This window comes from Peromyscus leucopus, chromosome 8b, assembly GCF_004664715.2.
Source record: "Peromyscus leucopus breed LL Stock chromosome 8b, UCI_PerLeu_2.1, whole genome shotgun sequence".
NCBI classification, from domain to species: Eukaryota; Metazoa; Chordata; class Mammalia; order Rodentia; family Cricetidae; genus Peromyscus; species Peromyscus leucopus.
In genome coordinates this window covers 49,771,436-49,790,947 of record NC_051086.1, presented here as the reverse complement: position 1 = coordinate 49,790,947, position 19,512 = coordinate 49,771,436, and the positions used below count along the sequence as shown (strand labels likewise).

General features: G+C 48.0%; 1 protein-coding gene across 1 annotated transcript; it reads right to left on the bottom strand.

The window, feature by feature from the left end:
• Positions 1-788: 788 nt before the first annotated feature.
• On the bottom strand, positions 789-18,046 carry Pirt (phosphoinositide interacting regulator of transient receptor potential channels). The gene is made up of 2 exons (XM_028869365.2): positions 17,922-18,046; positions 789-5,535 (listed from the first exon to the last, which is right to left on the bottom strand). The coding sequence occupies exon 2, from the start codon at positions 5,513-5,515 to the stop codon at positions 5,102-5,104; it is 414 nt and encodes a 137-aa protein (XP_028725198.1). The 5' UTR covers positions 5,516-5,535; positions 17,922-18,046; the 3' UTR covers positions 789-5,101.
• Positions 18,047-19,512: the final 1,466 nt, after the last annotated feature.

Here is a 19,512-nt window from a genome sequence, read left to right as displayed (position 1 = left end):
ACATCTGCCACCAAGGACCCTGGCCTTAAAGGAAACCATCTCTGATGCCTTGGCCTCCACCTTCCAGCTTCCACAGCCAAAGAGCAAATGTCTGTTGTCTAAGCCATCTGCTCTGTGGGATTTTTGTCACAGAAGTATTAGCCAGATAGGACCAAGAGCTTGAGCTTGAGAGCTTTTCCTGAGCTATCCTTGTAGATCCAACATAGGGTTTCAGTAGAAGAGGCCTAAGTAAGGCCCAGAACAAAGGACTTTGTAAGGAAGAGAGAGGACAAGAGGCTCAGAGCAGATGTGATGACATAAGAGGCCGAGTCCTTCAAGTTCCTCTCCCTGGAGATAGAAGACGTACAAACGGGAACACAGACAGCTGATACAAGCTGCATAGAGCAGGAGATGGATTCTTCCCTGGATCCTCCAGAGGGAATGGAGGCCCTCACTATGCTTTGCTGTAGCTCTCTGAGATCCATTTTGGATTTCTGACCTCCAGAGCTGTAAGATAATACATCTAAACAACCACAGTAACAAATTAACAGTCCACTAGGAATTGGATGCTTGGGGATGTTTTGGGAAGTCACCCTTCCACAGAGCCAAAATAAAACCATTGCCATGGCAACCATTCAGAGAACTGTTTATTTTTCTTAAGATTTATTATTTTATTTTATGTGTATGGGTGTTTTGCCTGCATGTATGTCTGCATACAATGCCCACAGAGGCCAGAAGAGGGCATTGGATCCCCTGGTTGGAGTTACAGATGGTTGTGAGTCACCATGTGGGTCCTGGGGATTGGACTTTCAAAGAGCAGTCAGTGCTCTTAACTACTGAGCCATCTCTCTAGTCCTAGAGAAGTGTTTAGAGTAAAGAAAAGGTGGAGATTGGGGAAGGGAAGGTTCCAGAAAGGGGCAGAATCACAGTGCTATTTGTTGAAGTTTGAATCTCCAAACAGTGTAGGGGGTTCACTTGAAAAGTGTGGGGAACCCTTGATCCCTTAACCCCAGGCATATTTTACAAATATGCACCTGTCACATTTTGAAGGCAAGACTGCAAAATAGAATAGGACCAGAGGTCAAGGTGGGGGTTATCTCCTCCTACCAGCCAGTGAGCAGCCCCACTTTTCTCTTGCCTGGGCCTCCTCCCCCCTGAGTCTGATGTGAAAACCTGGCATATCTGTATTTCAGAGGCCTGGAGAGGCAGGTCAGGGTTAGGCTGGCTTGGGTATCATCATCTGAGCATTCCTGATTCCTCCCACCATGATCATACTGTATCATACCCGAAGAGTACCCCACCCACCATGATGATACTGTATCACACTTGAAGAGTTCCCTCACCATGATACTGTATCACACCTGAAGAGTCCCCCCACCATAATCATACTGTATCATACCCAAAGAGTTCCCCCACACACCATGATGATACTGTATCACACCTGAAGAGTCCCCCCACCATGATCATACTGTATCACACCCAAAGATTCCCTTGTCTCTCTTCTCTGAGGATTAGCCTGATTGCTTTCTGAAAGTCAGAGCTAATGCCTTTGTTATATCATCCAGGTTCTGATGTCTGCTGTGGGTTTGGGTAATTGGAATGTCAGAGATGATGTCTGAAGAAAGGAGCAGAGAAGAGGAGGCCAGGGACTGAGGAGTGAGTGATGGAGCTATGGCTGGAAACACTTCCCATGCATCCCAGGAAAAGAGCACAGTTCCCACTGGCATTTTGTTATTTATTGAAGACAATCTCAACTTAGTATGTGTGACTGATAGATAAGGACCATTGATAATGGATCTCCCTTCTTTTTTGCAGTCACTTTGGTAGCTTTTCCAGAGGAACCCACAGGAGAGTGGGAGATGGCCTCATTCTGGGGTACCCTTTAGCGAACTTGTCTTTCCCTTAACCTAGAAGACCTGGACTGTGAGGTGGCCTGGGGTCCCTTTTATACGTTCCTGCAGGTTGCAGGAAAACTGAGCATAGTCGCTCAGATATGTGGTCCCTTGCTGGAGACCTAAGGAACCTGGTTACAGAGTGACAGCTCCTCACACAGGCTAAGCACAGATAGGCTTCTGGGATGGGAGATGAAAGTAAGTCTCAGTAGATCATTTTCTGCTTTGATTTGTGTTTGGAGCATCTGTCCAGGACCTGGTATCTGCCTGCCTCATCTAGACCACAAATTCATTCTAGAATGTAATGTCATCAGGTCAAGTTTTGGGTCTCGATACTGGGCTTGTGGGACCCCTCTGCACCACCATCACCTCAGAGAGGTACCTGAGGAGCCATGCATGAAAACCACTCTGTCTCTATTCTCCCTGACATCCTTCTTGGGAGAGGAAATGTGGCAATGGGGAAACATTTTAGAGGAAGGGGGTTTTGTGGGTACAGTCTTCGAATGCCTGGTGAAACAGGAAGAACATGTCAGACACTGTGAAATAGAATACAATTCAACATGACATTGATTTCTTTAGGCTTAGAATTAGATTAAATTCTCTAAAACAGAATAGCTACAGGAGCAGGTAATACGTTCTGGTGAGATGGTGCTGTGGATGTTGGTCCTGTCTTCTGACCAGTGAGATGGTCAAAGTCACTGCCCAGGAGGCGTTGTTGCAGAAATGTGGCATCCAGCCCGGCTTCACTCACAGACTGTCCCCACCTCAGGCTTTCACGAGGCAATGGTCTTTGGCAAAAAGTTCCAAGATGCGCTGCTTTGGGGGTGATTCAGCCCATTTCCTGGCCCTCACTCTCGTGGGGAGCCCAGTAGGAGGAGGTGACCAATATTTGGGAATTTTTTTTTTTCTCAAAGGTTCTTCTTTGTCTACTGAAGACTTAGCTTGAGGGGTGGAGGTGGGACGCAGGTACTGATGTGGCTGCAGATGTCTAGAACTTGACGATTTCCTGGCGTCATGATTATCCCCAAACTCCCTTCCACTGAGACATACCTGACAGTGATGTTTGCAAAGACCCTGCTCTCACAACTGTACCCAGACAATGAGGTGTGTGGGTTATGGACTCCAAGTGAGCTGGCTGTGAGCTCACCTGTGTGCTCCCTTACATGAAAGCACCAAGGAAGGAGAGGCTCCATCCCAGGGCTGACCTCCCATGACAGGAGAAAGGAACGTGATCTACAAGCCCATCACTGAGGCACTAGCACTCACATTAGTGGCAGCATAGCAATAACCCTAGGTTTGGTCCTGACCTGCCTAAGTGCTGGGGATGGGTGTCCTGGGGGACTTGGGCTCACTGGTATGAGTCTTAATGAAGGACAGGACCATCTTAAGTGAGCCTTGAAAGGCCAGAGGCTCCTCAAACTCTGACTCTTTAAGGAGTTGGGGTGTGTGTGTGTGTGTGTGTGTGTGTGTGTGTGTGTGTGTGTGTGTGTGTGATGTGATCTCATGAAAAAAAAAATACTGTCCTACAAGGCAACAGAAACAAAGATGGATTCTGACTCTGCCTATGGAAGTACTGTGAATGACTGAGACATCTGGAGACCTGTTGGAGGAAGGTTGCCATGGTGATCCCAAATGCCTGAAGATTGAGGGATGAAGGGAGTCAACTGGAACTAATGCATCTCTTGTCATTCATCCTGTTACCTGGAGCTTTCCCCTGCTCTCTGGCTTGGACTTGCACAGCTTGGGGGATCTGTTATGGGCACCTACAGGCTTCTTAGTGTCTGTAAGAAGTTTTGAGGGCACTTACCTCTTGGGTTATATCTACTTGGTGGGCCCTCTGGAGATGCGTCTCCCAGTCTCTATAGACCCCAGGAGCTTGCAGTGTACCAAGGAGAAGCTGGATGTAAGGCACTTGGGGAAGCAGGAGGGAAGTAGATGAGAGGATGCGACAGCATCCAGGAGCTGCGCAGAATCCTAAGTCCATGGGGTCTCTCTCCCCCAGCTTTTTCACATGCAAGGCAGTTGCTGCCTCCTTACATGCCTTGTCCTTTTCTAACACGTATTTTCCCTTTGTCTTCAAGAGGGATGAGCCTGGTCTCCAGAAATCTCTCTGACTTCCTGTAAATTTACGTTAGATCCATGTATCCCCATAGTCACCCTAGGAACTCAGCATGTGGTATTGCCAATTGGCTTGGCTATGACCCTCTCTCTCTCTCACTTTTGGAAATAAGATGAGATCAGGGACTGGGTCTGGCTGTTCCCAACCTAGGCCCAGAGAAGGAAATTCAATAAACACTTGCTTGTTTGGTGGGGGAGGAGCAGGGATGACAGAGGTTGGGATCTTTGGTGAATCTGTCTCTAGAATCCCATGGAACATTTGGACATGGCGTTCCATCTCAGGTTAGGTCTTGATTGAGAGGGAGAGAAGATGACCATCTGTGCCCTTCCATCCTTCTGTTCTAGCAATGTGTAGAGACAGAGTTGGCGTGGGGGAAGGAGTTAGAACAAGGAGCATTTATTTGTTCTTGACTAATTGCCAAGATGAAGGCAGTCTGTGATAAGGGCATTGGAGGGTCAAGGGGAGACCGTGACACCACTTAGCCTGCCTTATTGCCTCTGGTGTCAATACTATGGATTTGGGAATGAACTTCTTTGGCTAGCTAACTTCTAGAACAATGCCCAGAGGAATGATCTGCCCTGGACAGTGTTTTTTTTCCCCATCCCCCACCCCTGTCCAGATTTTGGAATGTGTAATACATGAGAACTGTCCTATCTCTTATAATGCTAGTCAATGTCTCACCCAAGGAGGGAGCCAAGACTGACAAACTCAGTGGGTCTGAAGTCATCCTTCCCTCCTTGATCAGTTTTGGTTCCAGAAGGATGCAGATGTGGAATCCAGCTTAGACACACAATTATAACATGAAGTTCTTCTTAGGAGCATAGTCAACCCCCAGAGAATTTCCCAGCATGCACTGCCCTTGTCAGAGAGAGTGGGCTGGATGATGATTAAATGATGAGAATATTGAGAATATCCGAGAGAGCATCAACAGCGATGGAGAAACCAGGTGAGACTCAGCCAGAAACACTGTTAGGTTGTGTGAGGGTGAGACCCTGAGCTCTGTCCTGCCCTCAGGGCCAAGAGGAGGGTTTGCTTGGATCAGCTTTGTGGTACCCAGAGAGAAGGTTAGGAGGCTGGATGCTGGTCAGCAGATCTTCTGGTCAGGCTGCCATCAGCGGTTCAGGAGGAAGAACTTGAGGCTTTGGAAGAAGTTGGACTTCTGCCTTTGCTTCTGCTTCTTTTTGATGATGGGCACCCACACCAACCCACACACCAGCATCATGAGTCCCAAGGACAGGAAGGCAGGGCCTATCATCTTGAGGACGGGTACAACCTTATTCTTCTCATTCAAGATGTAGGCCACACAGGTGATGGCCACACCAAAGAGCAGAATGGCAGCTCCCACTGACATGATGATGATGGGTTTGCGGTAGATTTCCCAGTTGCTCCTGGGGGTGGTGGTCCAGACAGACTCACTTCTGGAGCTGATGCACAGGGAGCTGGCTGTCTGGCTGGGCAGCAGGTCCTTGGATTCTGGAGACTTCTCGTCTACCTCCAGGGCCGTGGGGAGCACCTCCATCGTCATGGCTGTTCAAGACCAGGCACCTAGTATTGGCAACAATTAGAAAGGATGGTGAGGCCAAAGGAGTCCTTTCCCATCCTTCCTGTACTCAGAGTCCCTCTCCAGCCTGGCTCTCAGTAGTGTGTGTGTGTGTGTGTGTGTGTGTGTGTGTGTGTGTGTGTGTGTGTGTGTGTGTGAGAGAGCACGTTGAAGTTAATGGTAAATCCAGGTGAGATCATCATAAATAAAAATCCCTCCCCGGCTGGGGAATGGCTCACTAGGTAAAGTGCTTGCTCTGCAAGTGTGAGAATTTGCATTTGGATCCCCAGCACCCATTGAGAAAGCAGACATGGCAGTACATTGGGGTGGAGGTTGGAATGGAGATATGGAGTCCTAGGAGCATGCTGGCCAGCTAGCCTGGCAAAAATTGGCAAGCTCTAGGTTCACCAAAAGAGCCCATCTCAAAAACTGAGTTGGAGAGCAAGTGAGGAGGACTCTTTGCAACATACATTCACATACGCTAGCGTGCCCATCCACACTCATGAACACAGACACGCATATAGCTCACACACAAACTCAAAGAAGTGATGATACAAGGTCATATTTTTTTTTCCTTCTTGCTTTGTTTTCTAAGACAGAAAGAAACTCATCCTGTGATCTAGGTCAACATTGTGAATTTGCAATCCTCCTGCCTCTACCTGCTGAGTGCTGGGGTTGCAGGCAGGTGCCACCACCCTGAGCTGATAACATGACACTCTAATAATTACCTTTCCTACTTAAACCAGCGAGCAGCGGCATGTAAGAACAAGCACAAACCACAGTTTATTGAGTGGTGTGTCATTTTCAAGCCCAACCCTTCTCTAGCTGTGTGATCTCAAGTGAGTTATTAACCTCTCTGTGCTTCTGTTTTCTTATCTACAAAATGAGAGTAACGATATTAGCTCCCCTCACAGGGGTTTCAAAAGGGTTAAAGCAGAGCAGGTGTGGGCTGCACTGGATTGATGCCCAGCATATTCTGGGTGCTTGGTAAGTGATGCTGTTTGCCTGTTGGGATGGCCGTGTTCTACCCTTACTCGCTTGGGTGCCTGTGTCTGTTTAACTCTTTACTCACCAGACTGAAGCAACACCATAACACCATGCACTGATCATTAGTCCCATTTTACAGATTAGAAAGCTGAGGCTTGGAGAGGTGAGTTAATTAGTTGGGATGAGCTTGGGTTTTCGCCTGCAGGCCAGTGCCTCTCCAAGCACCTGAGATTTCATGAGCTTTGTCCATTAAGGAATCTCAGCTTCACAGTGTGTCATTTGACCTTCTGGCCTGTAAATTTACCACTCCCCGTGTTGAAACTGCTGAGGCAGGGCTGAACCTTCCCGTTTGCTTCAGTTTGGATTTGGCTGAATGCGTCCCCCAGGGTTCCTGGTAAGGTTGAGAGCAGAGCGTGGCACCTTAACCTGGCTGTGTTGGGCAGGGTGGGGCCTTGGGGAGGTAGCTAAATTAGAAGAGGTTGTCTGTGATTAGGTCCTTGTGCATTTCTCAGAAAAGGAGGAGAGGCCAGACACGTCTGAGTAATTCCCTGTGCAGACCTGGGACTCCGCCAATAAGGAGTCACTAACAGATTCAGACCCTTGTACCTTCTAAACTGAACTAAGTAAACACACTTTCTCTCTAAAGTAGCTGGTTGCAGCTATTTCATCACAGGAACCGAAGACGTGCTTGTGTATAATCTAAGGGCCTGAAATCCAGCTCAACTGCCTCCTCTCTAGACCGCTCAGTCCCAGGGGCTCCCTTATCTCCTGTTCTCCATTCAGGGGACACAGATTCTCATGCGAGTGAAGCGATTCAGATCTGTGGAGAAGCCCTTCCTGCCTGCCAGCCATGGCTCCATCAGATCAGTGTGTTCTCACGTCCCTTCAGTGTGGGATTGAAGCCTCTCAAACTGGAAATGCGTTCCAGTGCAAATGCCCACTGCAGTAAGGTAACAAGAAATGAATAACTGGCGGAAGATGGTTTCCCCACTGTGGACAGCTTTTGTTTGAGAGGAAGGAAAGGATAAGAAGGTCCCGAGGTTTGCCCCATGTCACCACGATGTGTCTGGTACTGTGCTCCACACACACGAGATTCCGTGGGTAAACTTTTGACAGAATGAGTGAGCTCGGAACACACCCTCCTCTGCTTCCCTCCCTCCCTCCCTCCCTCCCTCCCTCCCTCCCTCCCTCCCTCCCTCCCTCCTTCCCTTCCCTCCTTTCTCCGGTTCACTACAACAAACCCAGACCCACCCTACCTGTGCAGTATGAGTTCCCCTCAGGGCTTCTTGTGCAACAAAGTTAGAGCCTTCGGTATTCACACAGGTGTCAGCGTAGAACTGGGAGACTCCCCCCCACCCCCCCCCCCCCCCCCCGCAGCAGCCAGAATACCGGCGAAGGTGGGCTGTTCATCGCAACCCGTAAAGGATTCCTTTTACCCAGCCCAGTTATGGTGCTTGCGAAAGGGCCTGAGACAGACCCCATGATGGAGGCAGGATGCATTTGCCACCTCCGGAGTAAAAAGGCTGCTCTGGGTAAAGGAGAGCTGTCTGGAGCTGGGGACTCCCAAGTCCCAGTGCCCTGGGAACGACCCTCCTTAATCAGGACCCCTCACCCAGTGCTTTTCTTCTTCAGTCTTCCTACCATGCTGGTTTCAACCTGGTCCCTTCCACTTTCCTTACTCCACCCATTGCGGCTCAGTCTGGACCTGATCACGGGGTTATTTTCCCACACCTGAAAGCACAACGCCCACAGCTTCCACTTTCTAGATTAAGCAGTTAAAGGCCCCTCCCCACTACCGGAGGAAATAGAAAACATAACGTTACCAAAGCCATTAGAATTTAGATAATCACATTCAGATGCACTCCACCGAGAGGGAATATTTGGGTCTTGGCTCTCAAAAACTGCCATGGTGTTTTCGTAACCATAGGCACAGGGATGCTTGCTTCCTTTGGGAACAGCAGTGTATTTGCATAAACTAAGCCATCATTTAAAATGTGATCTTCTCTCCTGTGGGATGGGGGCAGGGAAGAGACATAAAAGATGCTGGAAAACCTTAGGGGTGCTTATTGTAACCTGTGGTCATTGGAGGGTGTTTGGGTCTTCCTCGGGCACTTCTCAGGGAAGAACCAGGGCGGACACACTGATGTTGGAGAGGTTGAAGTTGGGGGGAGGGGGCAGTGGTTCTTAGTTGTACCTGGGAAAAGAGCTGAGGCTGGACCATGATCAAAATATATTTACGAAAAGATTTTAATCAGAAAAAAAAAAAGATTGGAACAGCTGTGAAACAGACTCACCAAAAACATTGGTGTCCTGTCATCGGTATCCCGGGCAGAGACAATGGCTAGACATTCCAGGGGGATTTCTTACCCAAGAGGGGAGTGAAAACACAAAGGAAAAGAATCTGGAGACAGATTGTCCTGGGTCAGTGCAATTTGAATCCAATGACTGGTGTGCTTTTCAGAGGAAGGGAAACAGAAAGGTGACATGGAGAGGGAAAGCCTTGGTGGGGAGAGGTGGTCATTGTTTTATGGCCGATTTTAAAAAGTCCTAGACAATGCAGGGGTGAACCTGGACAAGACGTGTAAGGCTAGTGAAAGGCTCCAGGATTGGGCCTCAGAACCAACATAGATTTGAATGTCTGTTGCCTTCAGGGCAGTAATTTGAGAAGGACCTGTGGCTCCCTGAGGTTAGGAAGCCTGAAGGGGGTTTAGTGGTGGGTGGAGCTGGGCGGTGGCAAGCTGCTGCTGTCTTCAGAAGGGGAGAGGCTCCCATAGAGGGTTCTCACACAGAGGCAAAGGGTCTTGGCTGCCAGATTCCACTTAGATAAGATTCGAAACCAAATAAAGCTATCTGTGCTGGGAGAGGCCAGGAGACCGGCCGCTTGGGGTTGTGGGTAGATGCTAGAAATGGGTACTGTGGCAATTTGGGGGCTGCTGGCAGTGTCCCTGTGCCTGACCTGGCAGCTGTTCTCAAAGTCAGCTCACAGTGTCAGTATGGCTGTTTTCTGTGTGTATAATGTTGGGCCCCCGAAATGTTACACTAAGAACATTACAAAGCATAGCTCAGTGTAATCCTTTCTTGAGATTCTGATGAGGACAAGTTAGGGATAGCTAGAGAAATCTGATCCTAGGCTGGATGAATCTTCCCCTCAGGGTGAATTATTTCCCTTCCTTTCTAACTCTCAGATGCACCCTTAGAGACCTGTGGCTTCCGGTCCACTAACCAGTGTGGCTTTACCTACATGACTCATGGCCTGTGGAGGGGAGGAAAAGGGATGTTCCTGAAGGGACTAAATACAGCAGCAAAGGTAGCCTCTGCCTTCTGTTACAGTAGATTCTTCTAGTGCGTTACAGTTTTAATTACAGTTACTCATTTCAGTAAGAACATTTTACTCTGCGATTGACCTACATAGTTGAACATACTTTTGAATTACAATGTGAGGATTTCTGGGGTGAGTTTTTTGTTTGTTTAGGACAGGTTCTCACTGTGTGACCCTGACTGACCTGGAACTCACTATGTATACCAGACTAGCCTTGAACTCGTAGATATCTGCCTGCTTTTGCCTTCCAACTGTGGTGATTAAAGGCATGCCCCACCACACCCAGCTTTCCAATACGCTGTTCTGATCTGCATATATAGTTGGATCTCAGCATCCACAGATTCAACCCACTTTGGATTTAAACGAATAATAATTTGAGAACAATTTTATTTGTACTGACCACACAGACTTTTCTCCTTGTGGTTACTTCCTAAACAGTATCCCAGAACAACAATGTACATTTATGATGATGATTACCTCACGATGAAAACGAATGAAGAACACCACAGAAAGCCCCAGACTGCATTAGAGCCCTGTTGGGTGTTATATCCAGAGCTACAGGCAAACAGGAGGAAGACAGCCAGGAGGCAGACATTTCCCCTTGGGACACAGCATAACACAATTACGTAGAGAGGACTCAGACCATTTAGAATATACAGGAGGATGTACGTTTGCTGCTAATCAGATTTTGCACCATCTTATATGTGTCTTGTATGTATGTCCTTAGATTTTAGTATCCATGGGGGTGATCCCGGGACCAGCTTCCCAATAGGTGCCAAATTAAATCAGAGTAATTAACATATCTACTCCCTTAAACATTTTAGAACTTCTTTGTGGTGAGAACATTTAAAATCACTTAGTTTTTTTTTTTTTGTTTGTTTGTTTGTTTGTTTGTTTTTTGTTTCCCCTGTCAGAATCTCTTGTAGCCTAGGCTGGGGAATTTTCCACAAAGTTCCAAGGATGGCCTGGAACTCCTGACCCTCCTCCTCTCACATCCTGAGTGCTAGAAATACAGCCATGCACCAACACACCTCACCAGTCTAGACATTTTGACAACTGAAAACAGTTCAGGCCTTTTATGTGCCAGGGACAGAGCTGGGCACCAAACAGACCAAATCCAGGAGAATTCGGTGGCAGATGTTGGCGCTTACATGTGGGGCAAGCCGGAGAGGAACATGGATGGCGGCAAGCATTCGCTTAAGGCGCACTGCAGAACACTGACAGAGTGATGCCAGTCCTGGGGACCTTCAGAAGAGCTTCTGGAAAAAAGAGCTTATAAGAAGAAAGCTAATGGACCTATCAGGGGTTTAGGTAAAGGTAGGTAGAGGGGAGAATGTGACACTGAGGGACTTGTGAGGGACAGCGTGCAGAATTCAACTCAGTCATAGGCAAGAATGCTTGTTGGGTGGAAAGTCAGAGGACTGCTGAATGATGAGCCTGGGCATGGAGGCAGAAGCCTGAACCCAGAGACAAAGCCTCTTACAGGCAGTTGCTCAGGTGAGAGACAGGGCAGCCTGATACTTGTCTGTAGCCATGGAGATGGGGAGATGCGCATCGTTTGGATGCTTAGGAAGCACAGAGTGGAGCTGGCAGTGTGTGATGGAAGGTACTGGCTAGCTGTGGTTACCACCTGTTCGTAAACAGACTGCAGACCTAATTAATAAATAATTAATTTTTGTGGTGTTGGGAGTTGAACCCAGGGCCTCACACATGCTGGGCAAGTGATCTACCACTGAGTTACACCCACACCTCCAGTGTGCTTGCTACACACTCTTGTTGGCTCTCTGTCTCTGTCTCTATCTCTCTCTTTTGAGACAGAGTCTTGTTGACTTGCCCAGGATAGACTAAAGCTTGCAATCTTCCTGCCTCAGCATCCTCCCAAATAGATGGAATTGTAGGTGTGCACCACCAAGCCCAGCTAAAATTTTAAAATATGTATTATTTTTTTATTTTCAGATTTCTTATTTTTAAGTATGTGAATGTTCTGCCTGCATGTATGTATGTGGACTGTGTGTATATCTGGTGTCTGAAGAATCAGAAGAGGGTGCCATAGCCCTTGGAACTGGAGTTATGGATGGTCATAAGCCGCTATGTGGGTGCTGGGAATAGAACCAGGTCGTCGTCGGCAAGAATAGCAAGTGCTCTTAATCCTGCTAAACCATCTCTCCAGCTCCAAGAGCCCCTGCTCACCACGGTTGAAGGGTTTACAAGAATATTTTGTAATACATTACGATTGCACAAAAGAAGAATTTTGGAATCTTAAACAAGTAGTTCATTTTCTTTTCTTTCATTTTTTTTTTTTGGGGGGGGAGAGTGCTGCTAAACTGGTAGTTTACGTGTTGTCCACTGCTGCTTCTGTTTTGTAATTTCAGTGGATTCGACAGAGCATGCAGAGGCAGCAAGACCTCAAACATTCATTACAGCGGTTAGCCTCTGCTAGAAGCCATCAGGGAACAGGTAAAGAGTGTCAGCTGGAAGCAGCGGAGGGTTAGGCAAGAGGAGGGGTGTGACCTCAACTGCGTGATTGCACAGTAGGTAGATGGCTCTGGCTGCAGGATGGAGAGGTACAAAGGAAGCCAGGAAGTATGGAGAGTGATCTAGGGGCCCTTGCAAGCAGTTCAGGTGGGAGGCAGGGCAGCTTGGTGTTTGGTTGTAGCCATGGAGATGGAAGGAGGTATACAGACTAGAAGGCTTTTGGAGAGTGGAGCTAGCCGGACAAGATGGGAAGATAACTATGAGCCCAAATGCAAAGTGCTCAGGGAAAACATTAAGGTTTGGCTGGGGGTCCCAGTTAACAGAGACAGGTGGAAAACACCACACACACTGTTGCCAGATTAGAGAAAGGATGTTCTGTTAGATTTGAACTTGAGCTAGGAAACAAATATTTTTAAAAGTAGAAAGTGTACCTTCAGTATTACACAGGGCACTTATACCATCAGAATGCTTACTGTTTTTCTGAAACTCAGATTTAAGTCTGGCCTTGGTACATTAAATTTGGAAGCCCTATGACAGATGTGCCATGATTCTCAAATGAGGGGAAGTTTCTATTATGAGGGTGATAAAGCAGAGCCTGGAAGCACATTGGGGAGCTGGGATGATGTTTTGTAGTGTTTATGGATGAAGGAAGGAGTGCTTCCTTCCTGAGGGCTCTGGGGGAAGAGTATATGGCAGACAGTGGCTGTGTTTGTCCACATTTAATTCAAGTCAAAGGAAAGAATCGATATCATGGGAAGGTTGAAAGAGTTGGGGAACTTATTTATGAGAGACTCTGAGGTCCAGAAGACCCCAAGGGAAGGAATTCAGAAACAATAGAGTGATCAGTGGCATAGGAACATCGTGGGAATATTCAGAAAGCCATTACTGAAAGATGATTGTTTCTTTTGTTTTGGAAACAGATGGGGTCAATAGGTGGGTCATTATTGTTATTTTTTTTTTCATATATGTTTACGTGGGCATGCATGTGCCACAGCTAATGTGTTGAAGTCAGATGACAGCTTGTGGAAGTAGGTTCTGATCCTCCACCACGTGGATCCCTGGACAGAACACAGGGCGACAGGCTCCGTGACAAGTGTCTTGACTGATTGAGCCATCATATGCCGGCCCTGGGCCATTCTCTCTGTCTCTGTCTCTGTCTCTGTCTCTGTTTCTGTCTCTCCCTCTCCCTCTCTCCCTCCCTCCCTTGCTCCCTCCCTCCCCCCTCTCTTTCTTAAAGCAGGGTCTCAATATGTAGCTCTAGTTGGGTGGGAACCTACTATACAGACCAGGTTGGTCTTGAACTCACAGAGCTTTGCCTGTGTCTGCCTCCTAACAACCTGGGCTATTGTTATTAAGGAAGATTCCACAAGAATTTATGCAACAATTCCCTAGATCATCAACAGATGAAGACTAGCGTTATTAAAATTGCCTCTGAGTGGAAGAGTCAGTTCCTTTTTTCAGGGTCTGTTAGACATGGAGTTAAGAAGTTGCCTTTGAAGGGGCTGGAGAGATAGCTTAGTGGTTAGCACTGGCTGCTCTTCCAGAGGTCCTGAGTTTAATTCCCAGCAACCACGTGGTGGGTCACAGCCATATATAATAGAATCTGATGCCCTCTTCTGGCATGCAGGTAAATATGCAGAACATATTCACACATAAAATATAAATAAATAATTGAATTTAAAAAATAGAAGTGGTCATTGGCTTTAAAAACTTTAGTTTCGCCCCTAAGGAAATCATCAAAAGGGATCATCTCCCCTCAAGCGTGGAATAGCAGAAGTGTGGCTGAAGGTAACAGGTATGTTCAGTATATTCTAGGGATCTGTCTCTCTCAAAAAATCAAATATGGACAAGATATTCTCAGATCCATCACCAGACCAAAAAAAAAAAAAAAAAAAAAAAAAAAAAAAAAGGAACACAAACACCCATGAAAAAGTGATTAAAAGTGATCGACAAGACGGTGTAAATCAAACCCCAAGGAGACACCACCACACATTCACTAGAGTGAATTTGACTAAAATGTCAAAATCTCCCAACATCACATTTGTCACTTGGTGTGTAGACCAACCAGAGATTTCCTGCATTGTTGTGCAAACTAGGAGTCTCACGAAGTTAAGCACACACCTGTCCCTTGACCTAGCTGTTTTACTTCTAAATATTAAACACATATGTAAACAAAAAAAATCAAACAAAAATTGATGTATAAGACTATTTGTAGAAGCTTGCATTGGGGAAGGGCAATAAATTGGGCATGTTTGCACAACGGGACGCTTCAACTTCTGACACATATAACATTATGTATGCATGAGTCTCTCAAAGACATACTGGAAACAGAAATCAGTAACAAAAGAGCACAAACACTGTACATTTCCATTTCTATGATGTTCTAGAAGTAGCTAAGAACCAGCTAAGCTGACAAAGCTCAGAATGGCGCAGGTATGGAGGAGGCAGCTAGAAGATGCTCAGGGTACTTTCTCGGGCAGATGGGAGTGCACCTTCTAGTCAGTTCCTACCTGCCTCTGTGTACCTGGAGGAATATAGAGATGCCTCAGTGAGATGGGAGAGAACTGGTGTCTGTGAAGGGGAAGGTTGGGCTTTTTCCTCATACATTCACATATTGATCCTCCAGTCAATGGCTTGTTGCGGAAGATACGCAGGCCGAGAGTGATAATGAGTGTCCAAGATAATACGGGCTGAATATGTTTTTCCTGCAGTAGAGTCCAAAGTGCCTGCAATGCATCACTTAATGGGAGGAATTGTAAGGGGCGTAAGTGAATCATCACCCTGAAGATGACTGGATATGGCTATCTTTGTGGTTCCAGAAGCTCTTTCTTCCCCAGTCCCTTGGGGCTGGAGCAAAAAACTCAACTTCCTGTGCCGTCTAGCATTGGCTCAGAACTTTGCTAAATGGTTAAATAAATAGAGGAGTTTTGGCAGGGGAGGATAGGGCTTTGCAGGTGTCTGCAAAGCAGTTTACTCAGAGAGTTGTTTTTTTTTTTTTCTTCCAGTTTTGGTTGGAGCCATTGAGGGTTGAAACCTGGCTGGCTTTGTCTGGCTAGATCGCTGGCCCTGTTCCTTCCCACGCACCTGTTGTAAACCATCACCTCCCATCTTAGAGCAAGCAGCTGGTACGGTGGCAGTTGAGAGGCAGCTGGTGGGAGGTAGGACAGACCTATGTCCCTTACCTTGCCCTTCCAGTCTCTAATCAAGGCTCTCCCCTCACTAAGACTTTCCCCTGGTGGCCTAGGTTCGTAACAGACTCCATGTCAACACAAATACTACCATTCACTCCCTCTTGCTGTGTGCCAGGGATGTGCTGTTTGCCTTTCCCAAGTCCTTCTAGCAAGGCACCATGCAACTACCCCACCCCACTTCATTTCACAGATGAGAAACTCAAGATCAGGGAGTGTTGAGCAATTAGATGAATAGAAAGACAAGGTTGAAAATGTGGGTTTGGGTGTCTGCGGCTCCAGAGCCCAAGTTCGGGTTGATCCTACTCTTGGGGGGAGGCAGTTTTGTTTTTCATTTTTTAAATCGAGGCAACAGTGAGAAGGGCAGACACTTTAACTGGAGCAGAGTCAATGCACAGAACTTCCATGACGGGTGTTTGGGTGAGGGGTGGGGGTGGGGGTGGGGGTAGGCATCACTGTGATAAGCTGAGGAGCCATGGGATGAGAGGTTGAGTCCTGAGTTGGGGCCAGTGGGGCAGTAAGAGGCCTGTGGCAGAATGGCCACAAAGTCACCACCATCGCCATGAGAGACACAGTGTCTGGCATCTGGTGCTTTCTTTAGCTGGAGGGTCTCTGAGTTCTCCTAGCACTGTGAGAGGGGTACAGTTAACATCATTCTCATTTTACAGATTAGGAAACCGAGGCTCCCAGAGGCTTGACCTCAAATCCTGGTATTTTATGTTCTTTCAAGGGATAGAACTTGACTTCTTTTTCTTCACTCTCTTCCTTTCTAGAACCCTGCTGCTCTATAGCTGCCTGCCTTTGCTTTAGAATTCACTTCCTAGCTCGTCCATGGTGCCACGGCTTTTGTCCAAATGAGCTGAAATGTGGGATCAGTACAAATGGGGTTCTCATATCCAGTAAATGCAAGGACAAAGTGGTTAGCCGAATTCGATTTCAAATCAACAATAGATACTTTTCAGCATTAGAATGATCTAACACCGATTTGGATATCACATACCCCCAAAGGCATCCACTGTTGACTAAAAATTCAAGCAGAACTGGGTGCCCTGGGCACCACACACTTAGTTACCTCAGTGTTCACAGAGGCCGCACAGTGCTGCTTCACTCAGGCCTGGAGTTATCTGACTCCCCTGTCCCTCCTCCCTAGACCCTTCCACCTAGAGAGCTCTGATAGGAACTGGGCTATTCTGGGAATTGCAAGGACCTGGTGACATGGAGGGGAGGAGAGGGCACAGATGACCTCAGAGTAGGGAGGCTGGCCCAGCCAGCAGACTGGTAGGGAGAGCGGAAGGCAGGCCACCGGCTTTGCATAGTGGAATGGCAATGATTTCATATTCCTGGGCAGGACCCAGGGTGGGTGGAAAGCAGATCTCTCTCTCTCTCCCTGAATTTCCTGGGGTCACCCTGCTCAGCTCCTGCTGCCTCATGCTCATCCCCAGGGTCTTTATCTCCTCCCGCTGCACTGCCCCACTTCCAGGAGTTCATTTGGTGATGTCTACTCCCCTGATAAGGTGTGTGTGGCCCTGTGCCTGGCCTGATAGTGTAGAGACTCGAGCGTGTGGAGTATGTTGCTGCTGTCAACATGGCCTCGTCATCATCTGTCCCCAGCTCACAGCACCCTCAGGAAGGGGACTCTCTTCTCTAAGGTCAGAGCTAGCTGGAGGACGCCACTCACCTTTCTCTTCAGGCCACACGACTAGTGCATGGGCCCTGTGGGGCTGGCTACAGGGTGGAAAAACAGCTCCGGGGATGTGATGTGTGATTACATTTGGCTTTACTGAGGGGCGGAGTCCCCATGGCCCTCCTCTGCCTGAGCAAGCAGAGGCTTTGTCTGGGTTTTTATGTACCTGTCTTGCCCCCTCCTTTCTGAAATGAAGACTGCCCAAGCCAGGGTACTTCACCTTGTTTCCCTGGCACCTGCCCAGGGTGCCAGCCACACCTGCAGGAAGGAGGGACAGACCGGCAGCTGCTGAGGTTGGATGTAGGATGCCCAGGGGACAGGCAGTCTGTACCCAGTACTCTGGGGTCTATGGGTGTCCTTGCACTTCACAATTGGGCGCTTTTGCTCCCACTAGGACAGAGGTTCCCTGCTTACGCCTTCCCTTTAATGGCTTCCAAGGGCGGAAGGCTAGAGTTCCCCAAGCAGGGTGGCTTTCTCTGCACATGGTGTCTTTTTTCCAGGTGTACAGTAAGAGGCACCCTGGCTCACTCCACTTCTGCCTGTCTTTCAGGGTAGTCCCAGCAGCCTGCTTGAAGCTGACTTCATCCCATCCCATCTCTGATAGTCACACTGCCTTCCAACTCCACTTCGGAGACTTAACATACTCTAAAGCAAACTTCAAACCTTCCTCCTTCCTGGGAGACACAGCGAAGGGCTGGGAGTGGGGTGGGGGTGGAGGGCTGTCTTTTCCCTACTTACCGTGCACAGTGTCCCGGGGGAAGATGGGGGACCTGGGACTCGGTCGGCACTCACGCGGGGAAGAAGCTGGCAATGAGTTTCTGCTCAAGTCCTTCATCCCAGCTCGAGAAAGCCACCCTGGCCACATCCAGAGTCAGTGTGCTGCAAATCCCAGCCACTGAGCAGACTCCGGCAGGGATGAGCTCACCAGGATGTGGCCTAATGGGTTAACTCTTTGCAAGCTGTTGGCACGGGCACTTGAATGTGGCTTTCTCAGCTCTGCTCAGCCACTATTAGATAAATCTTGTGAAAAATTAATGAAGCTTTTCTGCAGTGTGCCTTTGAGCTTCAGTAGAAGTGTGTATTTGGCTGGTGGCGGATGGGCAGGATGACTCCTGACCTAGGCTCAGCAGGCCTTGGAGGTTCTGGGTTGGAGGAGGCTTGAGGTGGTGGTAGATTGGTTACCTGTTCTGTCTGGTTCAGAGCCTGCTGAAACTGTGTTTGGGGCAGGAGTGGTAGTGAGATCTGGGCCTCTCTACCTGCTTTGGATGTTGGAGGAGTTGTGTAGACCTAGGGAAACAACTTTAGTTCCAAGATGGGAGGAATGCCTCTTGGAACATCTCAGTACTCACACTCATGATGGTCCCCTTCATGGCAAAATGCCAGGAGCCTAGGTGTCTCTTGGGGGTGGGGGTGGGGCGGTGGCAAAGCAGCTCCCTCTTGCTTCTCTCATCCGACCCAATAGTACCCCTCCCACACACAAACTGCTCTTTTTGTGTGACAGTTATACTTGTGAAGATAAGCAAGGAAATCATGGCAAGTGGCAGAAAGCCTTCCGCTGTGTAACCCCATCAGCCTGTGCTTGGGGAAGCTGGTGTAAGCTATTGGGTTGCTAGTTCTGAAGACGTCAGTGGCTATCCCGTGATCAACAATATTATCTAAGATTCTGGTGGCCAGATTGATTGTTGTCCTTCTCCCGACTATCCTGAGACCATAGGAGTCATTGCTAGTGGGGCAGTGCGGCAGGAGGGAGACCTTGCTACTAGCAATGGTATATTGGGTGGGTGGGCTTCCTCTGTGGACTGTAAAATGGCTCTCCAAAGAGTTCCCCAGAGGAACTTAAGGTCAAGATCAAAGCTGTGGGCTCTCCTGCCTCAGGTGTCTTGATTTCCTGGACTTGCAAAGGTGGGAGGAAGTCTAGCTGAAGAAGTCCTTGCAGGGAAAGGGGTCAGCTCTGTGGTCAATGCTTGGCTCCTCTGGGAAAGCTGAACCCTTCTGCTTAGGGAGTCAAGAAGGGGATAGCTGGTGGAGAGGGCTCAGGGCAGTTGGATTAGGAATTCAGTGGATGTCACTTCTCTGATGTTGGTGCCTCTGACTTGATGCTCAGACCACCATATAAAACTGGAGGTATCAAGTGCCAAGGAGCCCTGGGATAAATTGCTCTGCAATGCAAACAAGACCTTATTTTTCTTTAAATTCAGAGTTCTATCTATGCTTCCTTCTTCTTCTGCAGGGTTGGGTGTGGCTGTGTGGTGCAGAACTAACCATCAATAAGAGTTAATCCCTAAGTCCTAATCGATTTCTTCTTCTATGCTAGTCATTATTCTAGGCA

Coding starts and splice junctions, on each gene's coding strand:
- Pirt (XM_028869365.2), bottom strand. CDS start 5,515: ATGACGATGGAGGTGCTCCCCACGGCCCTGGAGGTAGACGAGAAGTCT.